The sequence below is a fragment of the Saccopteryx leptura genome, chromosome 1 (assembly GCF_036850995.1).
Source record: "Saccopteryx leptura isolate mSacLep1 chromosome 1, mSacLep1_pri_phased_curated, whole genome shotgun sequence".
NCBI lineage: Eukaryota > Metazoa > Chordata > Mammalia > Chiroptera > Emballonuridae > Saccopteryx > Saccopteryx leptura.
In genome coordinates, this window is record NC_089503.1 from 59,077,045 (window position 1) to 59,101,788 (window position 24,744).

Here is a 24,744-nt window from a genome sequence, read left to right on the forward strand (position 1 = left end):
CCCCTCCCCCTCTCCTTCCTCTCTGTCTCTCTCTTGCCCTCCCACAGCGAGGTTCCATTGGAGCAAAGATGGCCCGGGCACTGGGGATGGCTCCTTGGCCTCTGCCCCAGGAGCTAGAGTGGCTCTGGTTGCAACAGAGAGACGCCCCAGAGGGGCGTCACGTCGCCCCCTGGTGGGCGTGCCGGGTGGATCCAGGTCAGGCGCATGCAGGAGTCTGTCTATCTCTCCCTGTTTCCAGCTTCAGGAAAAAAAATAATAAATAAATAAATAAAACTCACTCCACACTACTTCTGATGACCCAAAGCACTGAACACACAGATTCATATTTATCTATATACCCAGTCAGTGCTTTCTGCTTGAAGGTTGAAATAGGATTTTATTGTTCTTTAAGCTGGTATTGCTATATTCTCTTTCTCTTCTCTCCAAATGCCAACACAAAGGTAGTTTCAGGGCCTACTATACTTCAGATTTGTGCTTCTATTTTATGATATGAGATACACTCACACAAGAAGTATTACTGATTGATAATGATGACAACCAATGTCCCTTTGCATTCCAGCTTCTATGACAGCAATCACTCTCCCAACTCCCTTTCCACTCCCAATGCCTTTCTGGACTAGGCAGAAAGAAACAGACTGGGTATGTAATTCCATGGAAGCAAAATGAGAAGTGGTGGCAACTCATGAGTCAGAGGACACAACCACCTAAAAGAGAAACCGTAATCAGCTCTAGCAAATTGTTGTCAAGTAGGAATATAAATTCCATGTTGACAGCTTCTCTGTTTTTCAAAGGTGAGAAATCTGTATTTTACGTTAAATGTCCTGTTGAGTTTTTTTTGTTTTGGAGAGGAGGGAAGATAATGAGACAGACTCCTGCATGTGCCGCAACCAGGATCCACCCAGCCCCATTTAGGGCTGATGCTCAAATGAATCTAGCCATCCTCAGTGCCTGGGGCTGAAGCTCAAACCAACTGAGACACTGGCTGCAAGAGAAGAAAAGAGAGAAGGGGGAGAGGGAGGGAAAGAGAAGCAGATGGTAACTTCTCATGTGTGCCCTGATAGAACCTAGGATGTCAGAACGCTGGGTCAGTGCTCTCTTTACTTAGCCAAATGGTCAGGGCCAAATGTACTTCTTAAATGTCAAGCTAACTGACATAGTGTGTTTGTTGGGTTGGGAGTGTGTTGAGGTTAGACTCTACATCTGTTAATTCAACAGACTCTGGCATATAAGAATCACTCAATGTTTAATTTTCACATTTTTTTCTTCCATCAGACTGAATGAAATATCCAAACATCTTATGAAAGATAAAGTCATTTGTATCATTATCAGAAATTATTTAGTTGTTCCAGTCTTGTTTTTTTGCTATCTCTCAAACTAGACCAAATAACATGAAGACAGAGCTCATATTATTTATCAGTGTCCAACAATGCCTGGTACATGAGAAGGTCTCAGAAAAATTTGCTGTTGTTGAACCAATGACTGGATAAATGAAGAGCTGATTAGGTAACCAATTTACCTTTAGATTGTGAATTTACTTCTAAAATTCAATGTACATGTAATCAGTTCAGTACTTGGCACACAGATCCAAGATGTAGAGTAGACAACCATGCCTTAACCCTGCCGTGAACCAGCACAACTCGTCATTTTGCAGGCCTGGGGTATGAACAGTGGAGGATCAGAAAATAAGCACAGAAAGAAAAAGGATGGGACTGGGAGGTCTTACGGTGGCCAATGGCCTACCAAAAAGTGCCTGCACTCCCAAAAGCTTTATTTTTATAGTGTAAAGCAAAGTCATTTGCAAATCAAAGAGATCTCAGATATAAAGCCACATTTCTGAGGCAACCCAAGAATTCTCCCCAGTGCAGAAAACCCCCCACCATGTATAACATCTTAGCTTCACAAAACAAAGGATAAAAAGAAAACTGCCTCTAGTCTCTTCAAGGGACATGGAGGATGGGACTAGTGGAAACACAGCTAACACAGAGGTGTGGAGAAAGGCATACTTTAGCAACTTAATCAAACAATCAGAGATTTGTGGGGGAAGAGCTTACCCTTAAATCTTAAACTGTGAGGACTGTTGTCAACTTGCAGTCTCCCACATAACACCAATCCTTGTGTTACATGGCAAATATTGGTCAATATTTGATATTCAAGGAACAAGATGAGTATGGATGTATGGATCTCACCACGAAAACATGACAGCTCTTTCATTGTGACAGTCAATGTCTAAACCATGGCTGCCCGGCTCTCAATCCCAAACCTGAAGACTATCGCCAAGTTTTATACCTCTTGGCCCAAACTTCCAGTTTAGGATTTCTTCCTCCCATGATTTCTCTGGGTGCTAGTTTCTGCAGGCCATCCTCTAGGGATAGATGGTTTGGGGTCTCAGCTGTGGGCACTGCCTTGCTCTTTCCTCCTTTGCAGTTCCTCCCGCCGCCTTGCCTGCTGTTCACTCATGCAGTCCCTGAAGGCCTGCACCTGTGGCTGGCACTGTCGCCAGTCCTGGTGCTGGGCCATGCACTCCTGCACTGCATAGTGGGAAGCAGCACAGCCAGAGCGGGAGATCAACTGGTCCAGTGGGTCCTCTTCCTCACTCTCCTTTTTCGCCTGTTGGCTCCAGGTATGGCCTTGAGTTGACATCTTTGGGAGTCTCTAGACATCAATGGAGGCAAGGTTAGAGTAGAAACATGATATATGAGGCTCCGCTATTATAAAAACACGGACCGCCTGGCTTGTGGTGGTGCAGTGGATAAAGTGTCAACCTAGAATGCTGAGGCCACCATTTTGAAACCCTGGGCTTGCTCGGTCAAGGCACATAGGACAAGCAATCAACATACAACTAAAGGGAAGTAACTATGAATTGATACTTCTTGCTCTACCTGCCTCTCTCTCTGTAAAAGCAGTAAAATAAAATCTTAAAAAAATTAATTGCCTACTGCACTGTTATAGCTTATTTATGCATATGCCTCTCTCTGGAGACTAAGCTATTTGAGGACAAAAAATGAGCCTGATTCAACTTGGTGCCCTCAGTACTACTAGGTCTGGCAGGAGCAGGCCTACAAAATGGTTTGAACTAAATGTAATAAGTATGTGAGAATACATGGAACACTAAATAAGCTCATATGGATTCTGCTAATGGAATGTGAATTAAGTGAAATACCAGCTTTCTGGAGAATCTATTTCTGATTCACCCCAAAAGAATTAATCTCTCTTTTAATATTGACCTTATTCTATGACTGGAGAAGAACAAAGTTTAACACTTGGGGTGTACCCAAGTATGGGTAGGGTTTAATGTATGGGAGAAATGGAGAGTTGTATAGCTATAACATACAGCATGTAGCAGCCAGGGCAAGAGGTGAGTCTGTGAGATAACTGAAAGTACTTAACTGTGAAGTGTATTTGCCTAAATTACTTCCCAAGATCATCTGCATCAGAAACACTGAGAAGGTAGCATACAGAAGAACTTAAAAAAGGCTGGCTTGTGCCTGACCAGGCGGTGGAGCAGGGGATAGTGTGTCGAACTGGGACGCGGAAGACCCAGGTTGGAGACCCTGAGGTCGCCAGCTTGAGCACAGGTTCATCTGGTTTGAGCAAAAGCTCACCAGCCTGGACCCAAGGTCGCTGGCTCAAGCAAGGAGTCACTTGGTCTACTGTAGCCCCCTGGTCAAGGCACATATGATAAAACAATCAATGGACAACTAAGGTGCCACAACGAAGAATTGATGCTTCTCATCTCTCTCCCTTCCTGGCTGTCTGTCCCTATCTGTCCCTCTGTCACAAAAAAAAAAAAAAAAAAAGGCTGGCTTGCCTGACCAGTTGGTGGAACAATGCATAGAAGTGTCAACCTGGGATGCTGAGGACCCAGACTCGAGACCCCAAGATGGCTGACTTGAGTGTGGACTCACCAGCTTAAATATGGGGTCACTGGCTTGAGCAAGGGGTCACTGCCTTGGCTGGAGCTCCCTCATCAAAGCACGTATGAAAAGCAATCAATGAACAACTAAAGTACTGCAACTACGAGTTGATACTTATCTCTTTCCCTCCCTGTCTGTTTCTCCCTAAAAAAACAAAAAAATGAAAGGCTGGGTTGCCTGCCTGGTGGTGGTATAGTGGATAATGTTGAACTGGGAAGTCCTGGTTTGAAACCCTGAGGTCACTGGCTTGAAGCCCAAGTTTGCTGATTTGTGCAAGGGGTCACTGGCTCAGCTTGAGCCCTCCGGCCAAAGCACATGAGAAGCAATCAATGAACAGCTAAAGTAAAGCAACTACAAATTGATGCTTCTCATCTCTCTCTTCCCTCTCTCTCTCTCCCTTCCTATCTCTCTTAAAAAAAAAAAAAAAAAGACTTGAAGGAAATGATCTCAGCCTTATGTACAAATTTCAGTATGGTAGCCTATAAAGGAACCAGGACTCTTTAATACTTTTCCTGTGGCCTGACCTGTGGTGGTGCAGTGGATAAAGTGTCGACCTGGAATGCTGAGGTCATCGGTTCAAAACCCTGGGCTTGCCTGGTCAAGGCACATATGGGAGTTGATGCTTCCTGCTCCTCCCCCTTTCTCTCTCTATCTCTCCCTCTCTCTCTAATAAAAATGAGTAAATAAATAAATAATCTAAAAAAGTAAATTAAAAAAAAGATTTAATACCTTTCCTGTGTCTCTGGCTCATTTGACAAATGATTGGAGTACCTATCATGTATCAGGCACTATGCTAGAGTTGAGCATACCAGAGTGACCAGGAGATACAGTTCCTGCCTTCATAGAATTTACAATCTGGACAAATAAATGGGCAGTTTTATACACTGTGTACAGATAGCTGAGATTGGGAACACAGTGGAGTGATACCTAATCCTGACAAGGGTAGAAACAGGCAGTGATTTCTAAACTGACACTTGAAAGATGAATAGGAGTTAGTTAGAGATGGAAAGGAAGGATATACCTGTCAATGGAAGAGCAAGGTGGGGAGCTGAAACAGTTTAACAGGAGAGGAAAGGAAAGTTCTGAATGACTGGGGAACTGAGTATGAGGAGAAAACAAAACAAATGAAACTGGCAAGATGAGAAAGTATTTGGTCACTGCCAGACCTTGTTAGCCAAGTTAGGTGTTTAAAGGGCAAGGGGGAAATGACAAAGATTTAAGCACTCCATAGCCCTACATAACTCATTTGCTTTGGGGGCAGTATAACCTGAGAAAGGGGGAAACGGGCTTTGAAACAGTGGGGCTAGAAACGACCTTTGTAACTGACATATTGTGTGACCTTGAGCAAATCGCTTCAAAAACTCTCTTGAAAAATAGAGATTATATCCCACAAAATTATGAAAGGCTAAATGAGATAATATATGTAAGGAGCCTGGCGCGCCCAGAGTTCAATAAATGACAGTTTCTACTAATTAACCCGTTACTGTACATGTTTCCTCTTTCTAAACTCACTACGAACTCTTTAAAGGTAATGGGGCAAACGTTAGAGCACAGGGGAAAGTGCCTTGAATCCTAAACCAAGAAATCTGGGTTCGAATACCGACACACGCCTTACCATGGAATGGTTTTATTTCCTTCTTAACGCAATATTTAACTCACAGAATTACTGTAAGGATTAACATAATGATACTAAATGACTGGGCTACCACAGGACTCAGTAAATACTACTGTACTCTTTTTCCCCACTACATCCCGGCTTTAGTCTCCCTTGGAGTTAAAAGAGGAAGACCCTTGACAGAAATCTGGGAAGACTAGATGGCCGCCAGCTGAAACGGAGTCCGGCCAAGAGCAGGAAGACATGGGAGGAATAGAAAAGCAGAGAAACCCGGGTGGCCAAATCACCTGAGGCTCCGCTCCCACCTTCAGGAGATGGCGCAGGCGCACCCCAGTTGTGCCCGTCACGCTTCAAGGAGCAAGGACGTAGCACGCAGTGTCCGCCTGACAGACGGACAAGAGGACCTGAACACGCATTTCAGCAAGTCGATTTTGCAGGATCCAGCGTCAGTGAAGAGCGCGCACGCGGAAAGGGGGTGGAGGGAATGGAGAGGAAGGGACCCAACGTGCATTTTCATTGGTGGCCTCTCGGTGTAGATCCGGCTCTCCGTACTTACGTCAGCCCTTTTGGAGGAATCCATTTCCGGGAAAAAGCGGAAGAGGCGGGGTGGTGGAACTGGGGTCAAGATGGCGGCGCCTTTGAGGATTCAGAGCGACTGGGCCCACGCCCTCAGGTGAATCCAGTCCTAGAACCGGGACAGAGGAGGCGGGTAGTGGATATTGTCTTTCCGTTAAGAGCCTTGCCCGATCCTTGATGTCCATGGCGTTACCTCAATTGTCGAGGGAGCACTGCGTCTAGAAAAATCTCGAACCCACATGGTCATTGTTTTTCATTCTCAGGAGAGCTATCCTAAGGTTAAGGGAACACATAAGCGTTGTGTGATTACACCATCAAAACTAGGATCATTGAGTTGGAGAAAGATAGGAAAACTGAGCGGCAGGAGGCCCAGTAGTTATTGTCATTTAGTAGATATTTATCGATTGTCAGCTGTTTGCGAAAATCCCAGTACTCACCACCACCACCGCCACCATCATTGTCTTCGTGTGTGTGTGTGTGTGTGTGTGTGTGTGTGTGTGTGTGTGAGTGATGTAAAATTTGTAGCCTCCTGGGCCCCTAGTAGTAGTATTTGTCATAGTGGACCATGCTTTTCAGTAAACCATGTAGCACCTACCGTGTCCAGACTCTGACTTAGATGCTCGGTGCTGTTCAGATGCGTTCTGGAAACTGAAGGAGTGGTTCCTGTCCTCAACCTGACAGTTTAATTGGGAATACACAGCAAACCGTTCATTTATCTAACATATATTTAGTTCTCTAGGTACCAAGATGATAAGTAAATTCCTGCATTTAAGAAACTTAAACCTTACTAAGTGGGCTAAAATAAAATAACACATTACTTACTGCAACAGAATGTGTGATTAGTAACGAAGAACACTAACATTTATTGAGGGCCATCAGGTGCCTATGAGGGAATGCAGAATCAGAATCAGAGGAAGTAACTTGCCCATGATTGTATAACAAGTAAGTGATTCAGAGTTGCTGGCAACCTAAAAGCCTAGGTCAGGGGTCCCCAAATTTTTACACAGGGGGCCAGTTCACTGTCCCTCAGATCGTTGGAGGGCCCAACTATAAAAAAAACTGAACAAATCCCTATGCACACTGCACATATCTTATTTTAAAGTAAAAAAACAAAATGGGAACAAATACAATATTTAAAATAAAGAACAAATAAATTTAAATCAACAAACTGACTGAAATCAATGGGAACTGCTCCTCTCACCACTAATGAAAAAGGTGCCTCTTCCGGAAGTGCGGCAGCAGGGGAGGGGGGGTGGGGGGATGGATAAATGGCTTCAGGGGGCCGCATGTGGTCTGCAGGCTATAGTTTGGGGATGCCTGACCTAGAGTGTAAGGGTAGTAATGATTTGAATGAGGCAGTGCATTCTAAAATGTGAAAAAATTTATCTGTGAGGTGGTAGAACACAGATCTTATATATAGTCCCAGGTTTTAGTTTGTGCTTTATAGCTAAGTGACCTTGAGCAAGTCACTTCTCTCTGAGCTTCAGTTTTTTATCCTTAACATGGAAATAAAAGATACCTTGTTAAATTGCTGTGAGGATTAATGATGCTACTATGCAGTGTCTAGCACAACACCTGGCTTACAGTAATCTCTAAAATAGATAAATATATTCTTGATTTTTCAGAGCTGTGCAACTATTAACGGATAGTGAACTCCCTATTGATTAATTTAACTGAGCCTCATTTAACTAACAGATATGTGCATTAAACTCTTAATCCACAAATAATTTCTTCAACAAATAAAGTTTGTGTTAGAATAAGCTATGCCTGGGTCAGGTATTAGACTAGATCAGGGGTCGGGAACGTATGGCTCACGAGCCAGATGTGGCTCTTTTGATGGCTGCATCTGGCTCGTAGACAAATCTTTAATAAAAAAAAATAATAACATTAAAAATATAAAACATTCTCATGTATTACAATCCATTCATTTCCTACCGCTCATGTTCATGGTTGCGGGTGGCTGGAGCCAATCACAGCTGTCCTGGACAACAACAAATTTTTATTGGATAATGTGTAACATACACGGGTCGTTGTATGGCTCTCACGGAATTACATTTTAAAATATGTGGCATTCATGGCTCTCTCAACCAAAAAGTTTCCCGACCCCTGGACTAGATCATGTCTAAGTACTATGGCCAAACTGGAAATTATATGATTTTCCTCCACTTACATCAGTGGCATCCTTTTCAATGTTGAGTGACCCTAATTAGGCTTTGTCTCTCTTCATAGGAAGGATGAAGGGGAGGCCTGGCTGAGCTGTCACCCTCCAGGTAATGTCCTTCAATCTATGCACATTCCCTTTAGAAAAAAGGTTTACTATCCCTAGAAGAAAGCTTCCTATTTACTCCTGGCCCAAATTCCTTGCACAGTGCAGTCTATGCTATGCTGATGTCACCCCAACTCCTCCATTCTAGGTGAAGGCCTTCAGGTTGGTTTTCCATTTGGAAGCCATAAACTTTTTCATAGGTATGTTGCTGATGTATCTTAAACAGTCTCTTAGACATATGTTATTATATTCCAAGCAGTTCTATAGCTTTTTTTATTTTTTTGACAGAAACAGAGAGAGATGGATAGGGACAGACAGGCAGGAATGGAGACAGGAACAGAAAGAGATGAGAAGCATCCATTTTTCGTTGTGGCACTTTAGTTGTTCATTGATTGCTTTCTCATATGTGCCTTGACCGGGGCCTACAGCAGACCGAGTAACCTCTTGCTCAAGCCGGCGACCTTGGGTCCAAGCTGGTGAGTTTTGCTCAAACCAGATGAGCCCGTGCTCAAGCCGGCGACCTCGGGGTCTCGAACCTGGGTCCTCGGCATCCCAGTCCAACACTCTATCCACTGTGCCACTGCCTGGTCAGGTTTTATAGCTTCTAATGTGACGTTCCTAATGATGATTCCTAGATTTATAGTTCTAGCCTTGATCTCTCTTCAGTTTCAAGCAGTTGTATGCTACCTGTTTCACTTGAAGCTCTCATTGTCATTTTAAATTTATCACATCCAAAACCAAGCTGAGCACTTCCGTCATCAAATAGATTCTCTTTCTTAATTTTCTCATTTTTTTTTTCTTTTTAGTGAGAGAGAGAGAAAGAGAGAGGGACAGAGAAGAGAGGGATAGACAGGCAGGAAGGGAGAGAGATGAGAAGCATCAGTTCTCTGTTGCGGCACCTTAGTAGTTCATTGATTGTTTTCTCATATGTGCCTTGACCTGGGGTCTCCAGAGAGCCAGTGACTCCTGGCTTAAGCTAGCAACTTTGGGCTCAAGCCAGCAACCATGGAGTCATATCTATGATCCCATGCTCAATCTGGCAACCTCAGGGTTTTGGACCTGGATCCTCAGCTCGCAGGCCAATGCTGTATCCACTGCACCACTGCCTAGTCAGGCAATTTTCTCATTTCTTAAGTTACCATCATTCTAGGCATCAGAGTGTAAAACCTTGTTACTTTACCCTTAAAATCCACAGTTCCTAAGTCTTATAAATTTTTCCTTTGAATGACATTCTTGTATTATTCCCATCTATTTTTTTGCAGTTACTGTGGTAACTGATTTTACTGAGTATTTTCCATTTCAGATACATTTAATGTCTTTGTATAATAATATATTCTAGTTCTGTTTAAAACAGTTTTCTTTTTAGTAAATTAGTGCTGCATAGAAGAGAAGATGGTAGCTAGTAAGTCTCATAATCAAGAGTTTTGTTTTTAAAAATAAGAACTAATTGGAGCCTGACCGGCCGGTGGCGCAGTAACTAGAGTGTCGGACTACGATGCCGAGGACCCAGGTTCGAGACTCCGAGGTCCCCGGCTTGAGCGCGGGCTCATCTGGTTTGAGCAAAAAGCTCACCAGCTTGGACCCAAGGTTGCTGGCTCCAGCAAGGGGTTACTCGGTCTGCTGAAGGCCTGCAGTCAAGGCGTATATGAGAAAGCAACCAATGAACAGCTAAGGTGTCGCAATGAGCAACGAAAAACTAATGATTGATGCTTCTCATCTCTCCGTTCCTGTCTGTCCCTGTCTATCCCTCTCTCTGACTCTTTCTCTGTCTCTGTAATAAAAAATAAATTTAAAAAAAAAGAACTAATTGGAGAGCAATTAAAATATATATTATAAGTGGAGAAGAGAAGGACTAATTTAAAAACCAATGTCTTAGAGCAGTGGTCCCCAATCCCCGGGCCGCGGACCGATACCGGTCCGTGGGCCATTTGGTACCGGTCCACAGAGAAAGAATAAATAACTTACATTATTTCCGTTTTATTTATATTTAAGTCTGAACGATATTTTATTTTTAAAAAATGACCAGATTCCCTCCGTTACATCCGTCTTGTCTCGGTCACGTGATATATTTATCTGTCCCACCCTAAAGGCCGGTCCGTGAAAATATTTTCTGATATTAAACTGGTATGTGGCCCAAAAAAGGTTGGGGACCACTGTCTTAGAGGACAGAGAAGAGACTGAATTAAGTATAAAAGACTAAGATAAAAGAAAATTAGGGTTAGTGCAGATACAGATAAATACGTAAGCATGGACATGGACATTTAAGAGTATGTTATAGCCTCAGTTTTCTTTGTGATGTTGGAAGAAGAGGGTTTTGGGGTTGTTGTTTTTTGTTTGTTTTTTTGTTGTTTGTTTTTTGTGGCAGAGATAGAGTCAGACAGACAGGAAGGGAAAGAGATAAGAAATATCAATTCTTCGTTACGGTTCCTTAGTTGTCCATTGATTGATTTCTCATATGTGCCTTGACCGGGGGGCTACAGCAGACTGAGCGACCCCTTGCTGTGACATCTTAGGACAAGCGGTACAGGCCACCAGCTATGAAAACTGAGTACATCCAGTACATGGCTAGAGGAAAAAAGATAAACAACTGTTAGAAATGTAGCAATATTTTCCACTGAACTCTATGTACCCAGATCAAGGAAGCCCCTACCCTAGAGACTTAGCCAAGAATGAGGTCAGCTAACCGCACCCCTCCCGCCCTTGTAAATGCTGCTTGCTTGCTCAGCCTAGATAGCCACCCTATAAGGAGCCATTTTAGAAGCTCGGGGCTGCAGTGTTCCCTTGCGTGGGTTGCCTGCAGTCCCTGCGCAGGTTTGCAATAAAACTTATAAAATTCACTTTGGGTTTGCTGTGGTCTGTCTCCTGGGATGTAACATATGGAGGCCCCAGCGAGATTGGCCGTGTAAGACCCCTCCTCATGGAGTGGGCTGCAGCAGACGTTAGTAGCTGGCCAGCCTCTGGCAGTTGCCGTTTGGAAACTGAATTTGGCTGATTTGAAACATTCGGAGGTCTCTAGACTGTCTGGTAAGGAAGTTTCCTCTTCGAATATTTGGAAACAGAGCTCTGGTTAGAAAAGGGTGTAGTGGAGCAGGTGGGATGCCACCTGATTTCTCCTCACCCAGTTGGTCGGGGAATGCAGGACGCTGCCTTCTCCCTTTGGTTTTGGTTTAGAAGTTTTGTTTGTTTGTGTGCATATTTGGTTTGTCTGCTTCGCCCATTGCTTCCTCACAGGATTCCTTCGCGAGTCAAGGGCCATGGGTCAGGGGCAATCTGCTGCCCTAACGCCTCTTCAGTGCTTGCTTGATAACTTTTCTGATTTCTCTCGCAGGGCATGAGACTATGGGACTCCTGTTGATTCCGCCACGTTGCGGACTCTTTGTGAACTAGAATGGCCAACCTTTGGTGTAGGGTGGCCCTCGGAGGGCACTTTCAATTTACCCACACTCTTTGCTGTCAGGGCAGATGTCTATCGGGTCCCGCACCCTGACCAGATGCCATATATAGATGTGTAGATTGACATAGCCACGGGAAGACCAGGTTATGTTAAGAAATTTTTTAAGAACTATATTAAGGGCCTGACCTCTGGTGGCGCAGTGGATAAAGCGTCAACCTGGAAATGCTGAGGTCGCCGGTTCGAAACCCTGGGCCTGCCTGGTCAAGGCACATATGGGAGTTGATGCTTCCAGCTCCTCCCCCCTTCTCTCTCTCTGTCTCTCTCTCCTCTGTCTCTCTCCTCTCTAAAAATAAAATAAAATTAAATTAAAAAAAAAAAAGTTATTAAAAAAAATTAAAAAAAAAGAACTATATTAAGGAAGATAAAGTCCAGGCAGGAGGAAAAGCTGTCCTATTGGCAACCCCAAATGAAGGCAAAGGGAGGCTTCCCTCCCAAAAACAAGAAACTTTGAGAGAACAGCCACAGCCTGCCCACAGACTTTATCCAGTAATACAAGAAGATCCAGGGGCCACTGAGTCCTTACTAGATCCCATTCCTCCTCCATATCCAGAACAAGCTGAGGACCCGCCTAAAGGCACGGGGCTACCCCCCGCAGCAAACCCACAACCTGGACTGGCCCCCTCTTGGGAAAGCCCACCCCATACTCATACAGGGGCCAATTATGGTCATCCTAGTATGCCACCAGCTCCAAAGCCGGCACCTTTGCTTCCCCTCCGAGAAGCTGCAGGGGGGATCATAGGGGCCCGGCTAGATTAATTTATGTCCCCTTCTCTACTAGTGATTTATTTAATTAGAAACATCAGAACCCCCCGTTTTCAGAGAAACCCCAGAGTCTAATTTCTCTCCTTGAAATCATTTTCCGTACTCATCGTCCTACTTGGGATGATTGTCAAAGGTTCTTTATACTCTCTTCACTTCTGAGGAAAGGGAAAGAATCTACCAAGAGGCTGCTAAAGCAGCATTAGGGGATGAAGATCTACATAGCCTCAGTCAAAGGCAAGAATTAGAGGAAGTTCTCCCTTCGACCACCCCTGACTGGGACCCCAACACTTCTAGGAGACAGGAGGCTTTACGCAAGTATCATGATTTCCTGCTCAGGGGTCTCCAGGCAGCAGCAAGGAAGCCAACTAATTTTAGTAAAGTCAGCGAAATCATCCCGGGAAAGGATGAATCTCCTTCGGCTTTCCTTGAAAGGCTTTTAGAAACCTATAGAACATATACTCCATTAGACCCGGATGCCCCAGAGAATAGGAGGCTCATAAACGTAGCCTTTGTCTCCCAAGCGGCCCCAGACATTAGAAAGAAGTTACAAAAGTTAGAAGGATTTGAAGGAGAAAATAGAAGCAAGCTTTTAGAAATTAGTCAGAAAGTTTATATGAACAGGGAGGATCCAGAGATACGAGGTGTGGAAAAGGTGGCAAAAATACTAATCGCAGCCCAACAAAAGGAAAGCCACAAAGGAAAGGGCAGAATAGTAGACCGCCTCTAGACAAGAATCAATGTGCTTATTGCAAGGAGACCGGGCATTAGAAAAATGAGTGTCCTAAGCTAAAGGAGAAGAAGGGACAGAAAGCTAAGGTCCTCTTTGAGGATCAAGACTGAAGGGGCCGGGGTTCCATACTGTTAGGCCCCCAGGGACCTATAGTAACACTGTTCTATGGGTTCTTCCTTCATTGATAGGAAGCCCACAAATTATAGGAACTAACTAAAGACCTAAGAGAGTGCTGGAGGAAGTATAGAGTAGAAACTAGTTTCAGATATTTAGATATTCACCTACTGACCCAAAGAAATTTTACCCATTTAGAAAATAAAGGGTAAGAATTAATATTAAGAAGATACATTGAGAACTCTCTGTAAATTAAAATGGCCAACTTAAGAGCAGACTGGCCAAACCAAGGATTGCTAGACCCATAGAAAACATAGAGTCTAGCGTACTATCACCAGCACCCACCCGCAGGCAGGTGGCACGGTCAGTATGCAGCCCAGTATGGCAGCAGAGGTAGAGAAAGAAAAGGCAGCCAGGCTGCAGCTGGCTGCAGGAGAAGCGGCGGGCTCCCCTCACAGTTTCGGGCACCTGCCCCTCCCCCCTGGGCACCGGGAATCCCAGGTACCCTGACTGATTCCCTTATAGTGTTATAACAAAGAAACCCCTTTCTTAGCTCAAGGGCTGAGCCACTGCTTAGTCAGGCAAAAGATAACAGCACAGTAAGCTAGAGGCTGTCATCACCTTGCTACAGCCCCCTGCCCTCCTCTGCTTTGGCTCTGGGGAATCCCCGCCTCCTACCTGGAGCCAGACCTGAGGAGAAGATTTAGGGAATACGGCCCCTTCTAAAGCCACTGCTTTAGCCATAATAGTCAAGAATTATAAGAAAAAGGTCCTCAGGGAATTACAGGGTTACTATGTCCCTGAGGAAATTGAGGACCTTAAGTAAACTAGAATACCCCACTGTTAAGAAAATAAGTTTATAAAATTGTGTTTTTTAGTTTGCTACCCCAACCCTTATAATGACTTAATGTTGTAAATCTCTATAGGTCAAAAAGAGGGTTAGCATCTCTTTGTCAGCTAGGAAGCCACAAAATAGTAACTACATTTTGACCATTCCTTATTTTTCTCTAAAAATCAGTAGTTCATTAGGGTTAGTAGTTTATAATCTCTTATTGTGAATCGTACTAAATATGTACTAATAATAAAGCATATAGAATTGTAGTCTGTCAAATACAAAGACTTCCTTTTTGTACCAAGGATCTGTTGTTGTAAAAAAAACAAACATTTCTATGTTAGAAATGTATATGTTATTTCAACAGTCTTTTGTTAATTCTCCTTTTCATTTACTATTTCATAGCCTGTAATGTTAAAATTTTAGTTTAAATATTAAGGGATATGTAATAATTCAATAATTGTTAATTGTTCAATGTTAGGTCACAAAACCCAGAGTGACAAATATTACTATTGATTAGCTTAATAGAAGAATTCTTAACATAATAGGTAGAAAAGAGAACTCTAGAGACATAATCCTGAACCTCCACCTGATTTACCACCCTATCAAACTGCAATTGTTAATCAGCTAAGTAAATAAGTACATTAGGAAAAGTGCAGAGGTGAAACTGCTCAGGTTTTACTTAATATTTCCTATGGAAATGTCATAGATTAGAGCCCTCATAGTTCCAACCGAGTTAAAGGGCAGGGTGCTGATTTAAGGTAGCATAAGAACAATAGTTCAATTACAGCTGATAGTCAAGGAAGGAGAAAATAAGAAATAGTTTAAATTCTTTTTTCCAAGTAGCCTACAGAATTAGAAAGCTCAGAACCCCCTTTTCTCAGAGGAGCCTCAAGCCTGAACAAGACTGTTAGAAATCTGTACTGTACATAGGCTGCCCCACTTACAACAACTGAGACCACCTTGAGAAAATGTTTCTAATTGCCTAGCCTAAGCGGGACCCCACCACCCAAGCAAGTGAAGAAATTTTTTTTTTTTTTTTTTTTAAATTTTATTTTATTTATTCATTTTAGAAAGGAGAGAGAGAGAGAAGAGAGAGAGAGAGGGGGGGGGGAGAAGCTGGAAGCATCACCTCCCATATGTACCCTGACCAGGCAAGCCCAGGGTTTCGAACCGGCGACCTCAGCATTCCAAGTTGACACTTTATCCACTGCGCCACCACAGGTCAGGTGTAAGTGAAGAAATTTTTAGACACTTTCCACCAGTTTCTGTTAGCCTGGATCAGAGAAGATACTCAGAAAAACAACCATAAGTTTATCTAAGGTATCAGAAGTTATTCAGGATCCTCAGAAGACCCCCACAGCTTTCTTAGACTATAGAAAGCTTACAGAGTCTATACATCCCTAGACTTAGAGGAGCCAGAAGATACTAGGGCAGTCAACCTAGCCTTTACATAGCATTCAGCTCTAGGAATTAGAAAAGAAATGTATTATAAGTTTTTCATTAGGTAGAAACATTGGCTGCTAAAACTAAGCATTTTAGAAGGGACGTTGCTCCCTCTCATGGCCATAAATAACTCTGGCCCCTAAGATGGCTGGTTAGCCAAAGACGGGTAAGATTCCTGAAGGCAGGAACAACCTAAGACAGGCACAGTCAAAGAGGGGCGATCAGGAGAAGGCTTAAGAACCAGAGAAGGTGAGGCTCAAACCCTCACCCCAGAGAATGCAGGAGACTGTTCTCCTGAAGTAGTGGTCATTATCCACTGTCCAGGCCACCTAGAGAGGAGGACTCCATAGAAACTCTCAAGAAAAAACAAGCAAGCAGCTGATGATACTACCAGTCAGGTAGCCCTAAAACCAGTGGGGTTTTAGGAAATTTTAGTAACTTTTCTAGAACCCAGGTTGCCAAAGGTTTGTTTTTTTTACAAGCAATTAGAAAAGTCAGACTTAGAATCTAATAGAGAAAGCATAATTTCTAACTGTTCAGTCTGTACCAAAATAAATATTAAGCAAAGAAAAGAAATTATAAAGAGAAACAGAAAACTTTCCCAGGTGAATGTTTAGAAATAAATTTTACTAAAGTAATTGACAGGTAGAAAACATGAATCGGATCTTAAAGGAAACTTTAAACTTGTTTTAAACCAGTAGAAAGTAGCCCACCTTACTCACCTTAGCCCTCCTTAGGGCAAGGTACACCCCCTACAGGGAAGAATTCACTCCTTTTGAGATAATATTTAGGAGACTCCCTCCCTTCCTACCGAAACTCAGAGAGGAAATAAAACAACTAAATTAAATAACCACTCCTTCCTTAAGTACTTACAGCAGGTGTCCCCAAACTACGGCCCCCTGAGGCCATTTGTCTGGCCCCTGCCGCACTTCCGAGGGTGTACCTCTTTCATTAGTAGTCAATGTACTGGAGTACTATGTGTGGCGGCCCTCCAGCAGTCTGAGGGACAGTGAACTGGCCCCCTGTGTAAAAAGTTTAGGGACCCCTGAGTCTTACAGGGTCTACAGATTACTCAGCAGGCTGTCCAAAAGACTGTCCGAGAGGTGATTCCAGCACTGCCAGAAGACCTAATACATCCCTTCCAGCCTGCAGACTCAGTCTAGGTAAAGAAGTACACCACCCAAGGACTGACTCCCACGTAGATGGGTCCACACACCATGATCCTGACCACTCCCACTACTGCCAAGGTAGGAGGCATACCCGTCTGGGTCCACCGCAGCCGGCTGAAGCTTGCAGTCCCAGCAGAGACACCTTTGTGGACAGCGGAGACTGACGCCACCAACCCTTGTAAGCTGACCCTGAGAAGGACAGCATGCCCTACTTCAGCCACAAACCAGAAAGTGACTGGTCCACGCATGGCTAATGCCTAGAGAAACTCACTAAGGACCTCCTTTTAATTAGACTTTGGGAAGGGAGGGGAACTAAGGTCAAAGGAAAGCCAGAACAAGTTGTCTTAGAGTTAATACATGCACTACTATAAGTCCCTTAGTTAGAAGGGAAGCTACAAGGTAATGAAAAATATATGTGTACTTACACTTAACCTATAAATACTAGCTACTTAGGGGGAGGACACCTCCAAGAGGAAGTATACTTTAAAGAAAATTACTTATTGCCAGCTTAGTTGTCACTAAAGGTAAAGGTTAAGATTTTTTAAATTAAGAGTTCTAACTGAAAGGAAATTGTAATTTCCGTAATAAAAGGCATAAGGTATAGAAATACTTTAGAACAAAAAAGGGAGAAAATAAGTTATTATAAAGCCAGTCATTTCTGAATAGATAAGAAAGTTCATAAAAATTAAAGGTTTATGTAAGTTGCAGAAGGTTTGTGCAAGTTGTAAGAAGTTAGTACAGAGAAGAAAAATACAAGGCAGAAAGAAATTAGTATGAGAATTTATTCTCTTCATCCCCTTGGCTCACTATGTTACTTACTGCTCTTACCGGACCCCTCGTTTTGCTTATAGTAGGGGGGTCACCATTGGTCTGTGTATTATCAACTGCCTCACACAGTATGTACAAAAGAGAATTCAAGCCGTAAAGCTTGTAGTACTAAGGGCACACTATCAGCATGCCAGCACATACTAGGGAGGACCCCTGACCCAATTAGCTTATAGCTACAGCTAAAGTAGAAAATTCTCATGAGTCTCAGCAAATCTAATCTTGCTAGCAAAGGCAGGATGAGTTCCTTATGTATCAGCCCTGCAGATATTGCAGGAAAGTAGTTTATTATCTTAGAACAGTGTGTGCTTGTGTACTTTTGCAAAGATACTGTACAAACGTGCTGAAAACATTGTAACCTTGTAGGTTTCGCCTATAAATACCTCTCTCCCCCTTAGCTCATCGCTGACCATTATGAGAGGCGTAGTAGGCTAATCACTAGCCAGTGTATAAAACCCAAATTGATTGCATCAGTTTAGGGTCCAGTTCCAGTTTGTTGCGGTTGCACCACAGCATTTGTTTGAGAAAGAATAGATACTGTAAGACTTATGGTCTTAGCTCAGCCCTACTAGATTATACCCAGTTCGGATGAGCAATACCAAAGTTCAGTGATTTGAACTAGTAAGAAGAAAACGGGGGAATGTGACATCTTAGGACAAGCAGTGCCGGCCACCAGCCATGAAAACTGAGTACATCCAGTACATGGCTGGAGGAAAAAAGATAAACAACCGTTAGAAATGTAGCAATATTTTCCACTGAACTCTATGTACCCAGATCAAGGAAGCCCCTACCCTAGAGACTTAGCCAAGAATCCTGCCCTTGTAAACGTTGCTTGCTTGCTCAGCCTAGATAGCCACCCTATAAAAAGGAGCCATTTTAGAAGCTCGGGGCTGCAGTGTTCCCTTGCGTGGGTTGCCTGCAGTCCCTGTGCAGGTTTGCAATAAAACTTATATTATAAAATTCACTTTGGGTTTGCTGTGGTCTGTCTCCTGGGATGTAACACTTGCTCAAGCCAGTGACCTTGGGGCAAGCTGGTGAGCCTTGCTCAAACCCGATGAACCCGCGCTCAAGCTAGTGACTTCAGGGTCCGGAACCTGGGTCCTCTGCGTCCCAGTCTGACGCTCTATCCACTGCGCCATTGCCTGGTCAGGCGGTTTTTGTTTTTTTTAAGTAACAGTTTTATTGACTTAAAATCTGTGCTGTGCGCCTGACCAGGCGGTCAAGGCACATACGAGAAAGCAATCAATCAATGAAAAACTAAGGTGTTGCATGAAAAACTAATGATTGATGCTTCTCATCTCTCTCTGTTCATGTCTGACTCTCTGTCTCTGTAAAAAAAAAAAATCTGTGCTAGATGCCTTACATTAATTTCTATTTCTTACAACCCTATGAGGTAAATACTATTAGTATTATAATTTTTTAATAACAGCTTTATTGAGTTATAATTCACATACCTTAAGATTGACCTTTTAAAGTGTAAACTCAGTGGATTTTAGTATATTCAGAGTTGTGTGTCTGTCACCACTGTCCAATTTCAGAACATTTCTATCACCCCTAGAACAAACCCTTTACTCTTTAACAGTCACTTCCCATTTTCCCCTCCTTCAAGATACTAATTGACTTTGTCTATTCTGGATTTGCCTATTCTGGACATTTCATATAAATTGAATTATATAACACATGGCCTTTTGTGTCTTTCATTAAGCATAACATTTATGATTCATCCATTTTGTAGCATTCATTCCTTTTTGTGGCCAAGTAATATTTTATTGCATGAATATACCACATTTTTATCCATTCATCAATCGATGGACATTTGAGTTGTTTCCATTTTTTGGCAATTATGAAGGAAGGAGGTTTTGTTGGCAGGATAGTTGTCATGGGAATTAGCTGCTGTGGGGCATAGGAAGGGCAAAAGGCCAGCAGAACTAGAGTTTGGGAACATGAATTGTAGTGGTGCCCACCTGCACAGTTATTTGCTTGTCTGTAGCAGCTCTCAGCAGTCTGCATGTAGAAATCTGGAAGGTGAGCAGTTGGATTAATCCCATTTCTGTTATATAGGCCAAAAAACCAAGACAGATAATTTCAGTGACTTTATAAATGTAGAGAGGTCATTAAAGAGGCCGATAGAAATTGGTTGAAATGATACACCTTGAGGGCCAGACTTCATAGGGTGGTTAGCAAAGCCAGGAGGGATTCTTGAAGGGGGACAAAAAGCAGAATTCCTCAATCTCATTTTTGTGGTATCTTTCTGAACTATCATTTCATGTCACGTCCTGACCAAAAGCTTCTTCTTCACTAGACCTTTGCTAGTCCAAACTTCTACCCTAGGTTACCCTAGGTGAGTTTCTTATTTAATGTCCTTCAGCTACCTTTCCATGACTGTTGTAACCAAACTGATATATTACTTGATGCCTCCCTTCTCCTTGTTCTTTCTCACTTTCTTTTGTTCTTGACATGCCCCCCTCCCTGACTTGGAGTTTCCTTTCCCTTAACTCCTACCTAGTCCTATCTTTCTTTCTTTACTTTGTTTTCTATTTTTTTTTTTTAATTTTCGTGACCCTGGCCAGTTGGCCCAGTGGTAGAGCATCAGCCTGGTGTCTATAAATCCTGGGTTCAATTCCTGGTTAGGGCACACAGGAGAAGCAACCGTCTTCTTCTCCACCTGCCCCCTCTTTCCATCCTGCAGCTGTGGTTCGAATGGTTCAAGCAAGCTGGCGCCAGGCTCTGAGAATGGCTCCATGGCCTCCCCTCACGGTCTAAAATAGCTTGGTTGTAGAGCAACTGAGCAACCACCCCAGATGGACAGAGCATTGCCTGGTAAGGGCTTGTTGGGTGGATCCCAGTCAGGGTGCATGTGGGAGTTTGTCTCTCTGTCTCCCCACCTCTCACTTAATAAAAAATAATTTAAAGAAATAAAAATAATTTACTTATTGATTTTTAGAGAGAGAGAGAAAAACATTGATTTGTTGTTTCACTTATTTATGCATTTATTGGTTGTTTCTTGTATGTGCCCTAACTGGGATCAAACCCACAACCTTGGTGTATGGGCACAGCACTAACCATTGAACTACCCAGCCTGGGCCTAGTCCTATCTTGCTGCTTTTTTTATTTTTATTTTTTATTTTTATTTTTTGCATTTTTTCCAAAGCTGGAAATGGGGAGGCAGTCAGACGAACTTCCGCATGTGCCTGACCGGGATCCACCCGGCATGCCCACCGGGCGATGCTCTGCCCATCTGGGGCGTCACTCTGTTGCATCCAGAGCCATCCTAGCACCTGAGGCAGAGGCCACAGAGCCATCCCCAGCGCCCGGGCCAACTTTGCTCCAATGGAGCCTCAGCTGTGGGAGGGGAAGAGAGAGACAGAGAGGAAGGAGAGGGGGAGGGGTGGAGAAGCAGATGGGTGCTTCTCCTGTGTGCCCTGGCCGGGAATCGAACCCGGGACTCCCGCATGCCAGGCCGACGCTCTACCACTGAGCCAACCGGCCAGGGCCTTTTTTTTTATTTTTAAAAAATTTATTCATTTTAGAGACAGGAGAGAGAGAAAGAAGGGGGGGGGGAGCAGGAAGCATCAACTCCCATATGTTCCTCGACCAGGCAAGCCCTGGGTTTCAAACTAGTGACCTCAGTGTTCCAGGTCAATGCTTTATCCATTGTGCCACCACAAGTCGGGCCCCTACCTTGCTTTCAAGGTTCTACCCTGTCTAGGAAGCACTTTAGGTCCATAATGGTTTTTACTTCTCTCCTAGAATTTCAGCTTGGTACCAACAGTTATTTATTGAATCATTTATAGCAACCTGCTAGTTTCTGAACATTAGGACTCCAGTCTAATAGTAGGTTAGAAATGTAAACAGCATGTTACTGGCTGTTATAAAAGTGTATATAGAATATGTGATGGGGACTAGAAGAACATGTTTTTAACTGCATTCTACTATCTGTATACATTTATGTATAGGATAATATCTTTTTTAAGCTCATATCACTGCAAGAACAGTGTTCTACTTAAGTACATTTTCCAGATTAATGTACTTAATTAATGAAAAAAAATGAAGCTTAGCTGTTTACTATGTATTATATGTATATACAGTAGATAAATGCATATATTCATGTTGATCTTCACCTTTCATCCTGAAAGAATGCCATTTCACAGCCATTGAAATTGAGACTTGGCCCTGGCCGGTTGGCTCAGCGGTAGAGCGTCGGCCTGGTGTGCGGGGGACCTGGGTTCGAATTCCGGCCAGGGCACATAGAAGAAGCACCCATTTACTTCTCCACCCCCCCCCCTTCCTCTCTGTCTCTCTCTTCCCCTCCCGCAGCCAAGGCTCCATTGGAGCAAAGATGGCCCGGGTGCTGGGGATGGCTCCTTGGCCTCTGCCCCAGGTGCTAGAGTGGCTCTGGTCGCAGCAGAGCGACGCCCCGGAGGGGCAGAGCATCGCCCCCTGGTGGGCAGAGCGTAGCCCCTGGTGGGCATGCCGGGTGGATCCCGGTCGGGCGCATGCGGGAGTCTGTCTGACTGTCTCCCCGTTTCCAGCTTCAGAAAAATACAAAAAAAAAAAAAGAAATTGAGACTCAGATCAATTCCTAGAGCTGTCCCTATAAATGCTACATTGTATCTTCAAACCTTTCTTCCTGGTTTTTAGTCCTTGAGTGTATTCCCTCCCTAATTAGGTTCCCTTGGGCTAGTCTTTCCACTTTGCCTCATTTTAAACACAAATACCTGTTTTTTCATGAACTAATTTCCTACCATTTATACAGATGCTTGAATTGGTTCTTCAAGGAGAAAAATATTAAATTTTTACTATTTTTTGAGACATGTTTCTTTGTGCTATCTAGGGAAACCAACTCTGTATGGCAGCCTAACTTGTCAAGGAATTGGCCTTGATGGCATCCCAGAGGTTACAGCTTCAGAAGGATTTATTGTGAATGAAATAAACAAGGTAGGTTTTTATGTCTTGATGCGGTGTCCATATATATGGTAATATCTATATATCTACTTTAAATATTTATACTGTTATCTGTCAATCAGTTTCATCTTCATTTCATCTGTACCATAATCATAGTATTTACTGCCTTTGAATGTCAATTTTTCTTTTGTAGTTACATATATGGTACTTTTAGGTAGTCACACTTCCTCTTTCCTTATACCAGCACTTTCTAACAGATAAATAATGTGAGCCACATATATAATCACATATATAATTTTAAGCTTTCTAGTAGCCACAAAAGAAACAAGTGAAATTAATTTTAATAATATATTTTATTTAACTTTTATCTGTCATGCATATTGCAGATATATTCTGGAAGCTAAATATTCTTAATTTATATCCCATAAAGATGCCCTTTAGATTGTGGTTGAAAAAAATATGTACATAAATATATATTTTTTATTTAGCCCAATATATCTAAAACATTTCTACATGTAATTAATAAGATTATTAATGAAATACTTTACATTTCTTTTTTCTTATTAAGTCTTTGGGATCCTATGTATATTTAACACAGCGCACTCTCAATTTTTCTTTTGTAGTTACATATATGGTACTTTTAGGTACAGTCACACTTCCTCTTTCCTTATACCAGCACTTTCTAACAGATAAATAATGTGAGCCTCAATTCAGACTCTCACTTTTTATCGGAATACCTGATATGCATTTAGGTTTTATAAAATTTACAGTTGAAAACATATTCATATGGCCGCGGGAGGGAAAGAGAGAGGGAGTGAGGGGAAGGAAATGAGAAGCAGGGGTGCCCTGACCGGGAATTGAACCCAGGACTTCCACATGTCAGGTTGATGTTCTACCACTGAGCCAACCAGCCAGGGCATCTTATATCTGTTTTTTTCATCAACAGTTATAGAATTGTAGAGTGTCAGAAGATCTGAGTCCAACTCATAGTTAACTCTGATATTTACTAGCAATATTATTTTGGACAAACTCATAGATAACTGTATGGTGATTACCAGAGAGGAAAAGGGTTGGGGGAGGTAGAAGAAAATAAAGGGGGGTATAAATGGTGATGGAAGAAGACTTGACTCGGGGTGGTGGACACACAATATAATATACAGATAATGTATTATAGAATTGTACACCTGAAACCTATATAATTTTATTACCCAGTTTCACTGCAATAAATTCAATTAAAAAATATAATTTTGGACAAATAAATCCCTAAGCCTCAGTTTCCTCATCAATAAAAAATGGAGATAATAGTCTGCCTTATAGACTGGTTAGTGGGGAGTGAGACTGCATATGAATGAAAATGTAAAATATTACAATCCCTAATAGTCTTTTGGGATTGGTATTTTAAAATCCATTTTGCAGATAAGCAGACAGACTCAGAAAGGTTCATTAACCTGTAATAATCAAACTAGTTAGATTATATGTTGTAATTGAAACGCAGTTTATATTAATTTCAAGTATACCACCACCTTGCAAGCCTGCGTTTTCCCCAGGTGTTTCGCTTGTATCCATTATTGGCAGGGTGCTGACTTCCTTTCTTCCCTTCATACTCAGGCCCTGATACACTTCTTATCTTCCAACATCATTGCTAATTTCTGCTGTGTACCTGCTGGGTCAGACAGTAAGTGCTTATGGTTGAGCATTCATTTGTTTCCTAATTGCCATGAGTCACTTTGCTATTTGATGTTAACTACATACATTGTTATTTTAAATAGATCTGTCAATATGCTTAAAAATCTAACCCTGGAAGATAAAATAATTTGACTTTGAATTTCACCTTACTGTGAAATACTCACATTCCCCTCTCCAACTCCCCACCCTTAAATGCTGTTTTGCTATCTCCTGTAGCTTTTCTTTGAAATATTTTCATTAACAGCATGATTCTTTACTGCTGTTGTTGGAAGGCGGTTGCACATTTATCTTCCTTCATAGTCTCTTATGGATTAGAGGTGGATTTGCAAGATTGATAAGCAGGAGAAAACCACTGATTCTTGCACTCTTTCACATAATTAGCCCCAAAGAAATGAAGTCTGCTGAGAGCAAAACAGTGCCTACAGAGGCCTGAACACTAAGCTCCTACTC

General features: G+C 42.6%; 2 protein-coding genes across 6 annotated transcripts in view; one reads left to right on the top strand and one right to left on the bottom strand.

The window, feature by feature from the left end:
- Positions 1-251: 251 nt before the first annotated feature.
- Positions 252-5,988, bottom strand: COA4 (cytochrome c oxidase assembly factor 4 homolog). Of its 2 annotated transcripts, none has more exons than XM_066368046.1 (2): positions 5,835-5,988; positions 252-2,652 (listed from the first exon to the last, which is right to left on the bottom strand). In XM_066368046.1, the coding sequence occupies exon 2, from the start codon at positions 2,638-2,640 to the stop codon at positions 2,386-2,388; it is 255 nt and encodes an 84-aa protein (XP_066224143.1). In that variant the 5' UTR covers positions 2,641-2,652; positions 5,835-5,988; the 3' UTR covers positions 252-2,385. The 2 variants fall into 2 exon arrangements, with proteins under 2 accessions (XP_066224143.1, XP_066224134.1); XM_066368037.1 differs by having other exon boundaries at positions 5,817-5,988.
- Positions 5,989-6,109: 121 nt separating this feature from the next.
- Positions 6,110-24,744, top strand: part of PAAF1 (proteasomal ATPase associated factor 1) — a 48,420-nt gene continuing 29,785 nt past the window's right edge. For 2 of the 4 annotated variants that reach the window (XM_066368131.1, XM_066368149.1), the window contains exons 1-3: positions 6,110-6,202; positions 8,335-8,375; positions 22,538-22,641. In XM_066368131.1, coding sequence (XP_066224228.1) covers positions 6,156-6,202; positions 8,335-8,375; positions 22,538-22,641 — 192 coding nt within the window. In that variant the 5' untranslated portion in view covers positions 6,110-6,155. The other 2 variants (XM_066368138.1, XM_066368180.1) reach the window with 2 other exon arrangements.

Excerpts from the sequence above, each read along its gene's own strand:
- COA4 (XM_066368046.1), bottom strand. The coding sequence starts at position 2,640 with ATGTCAACTCAAGGCCATACCTGGAGCCAACAGGCGAAAAAGGAGAGT.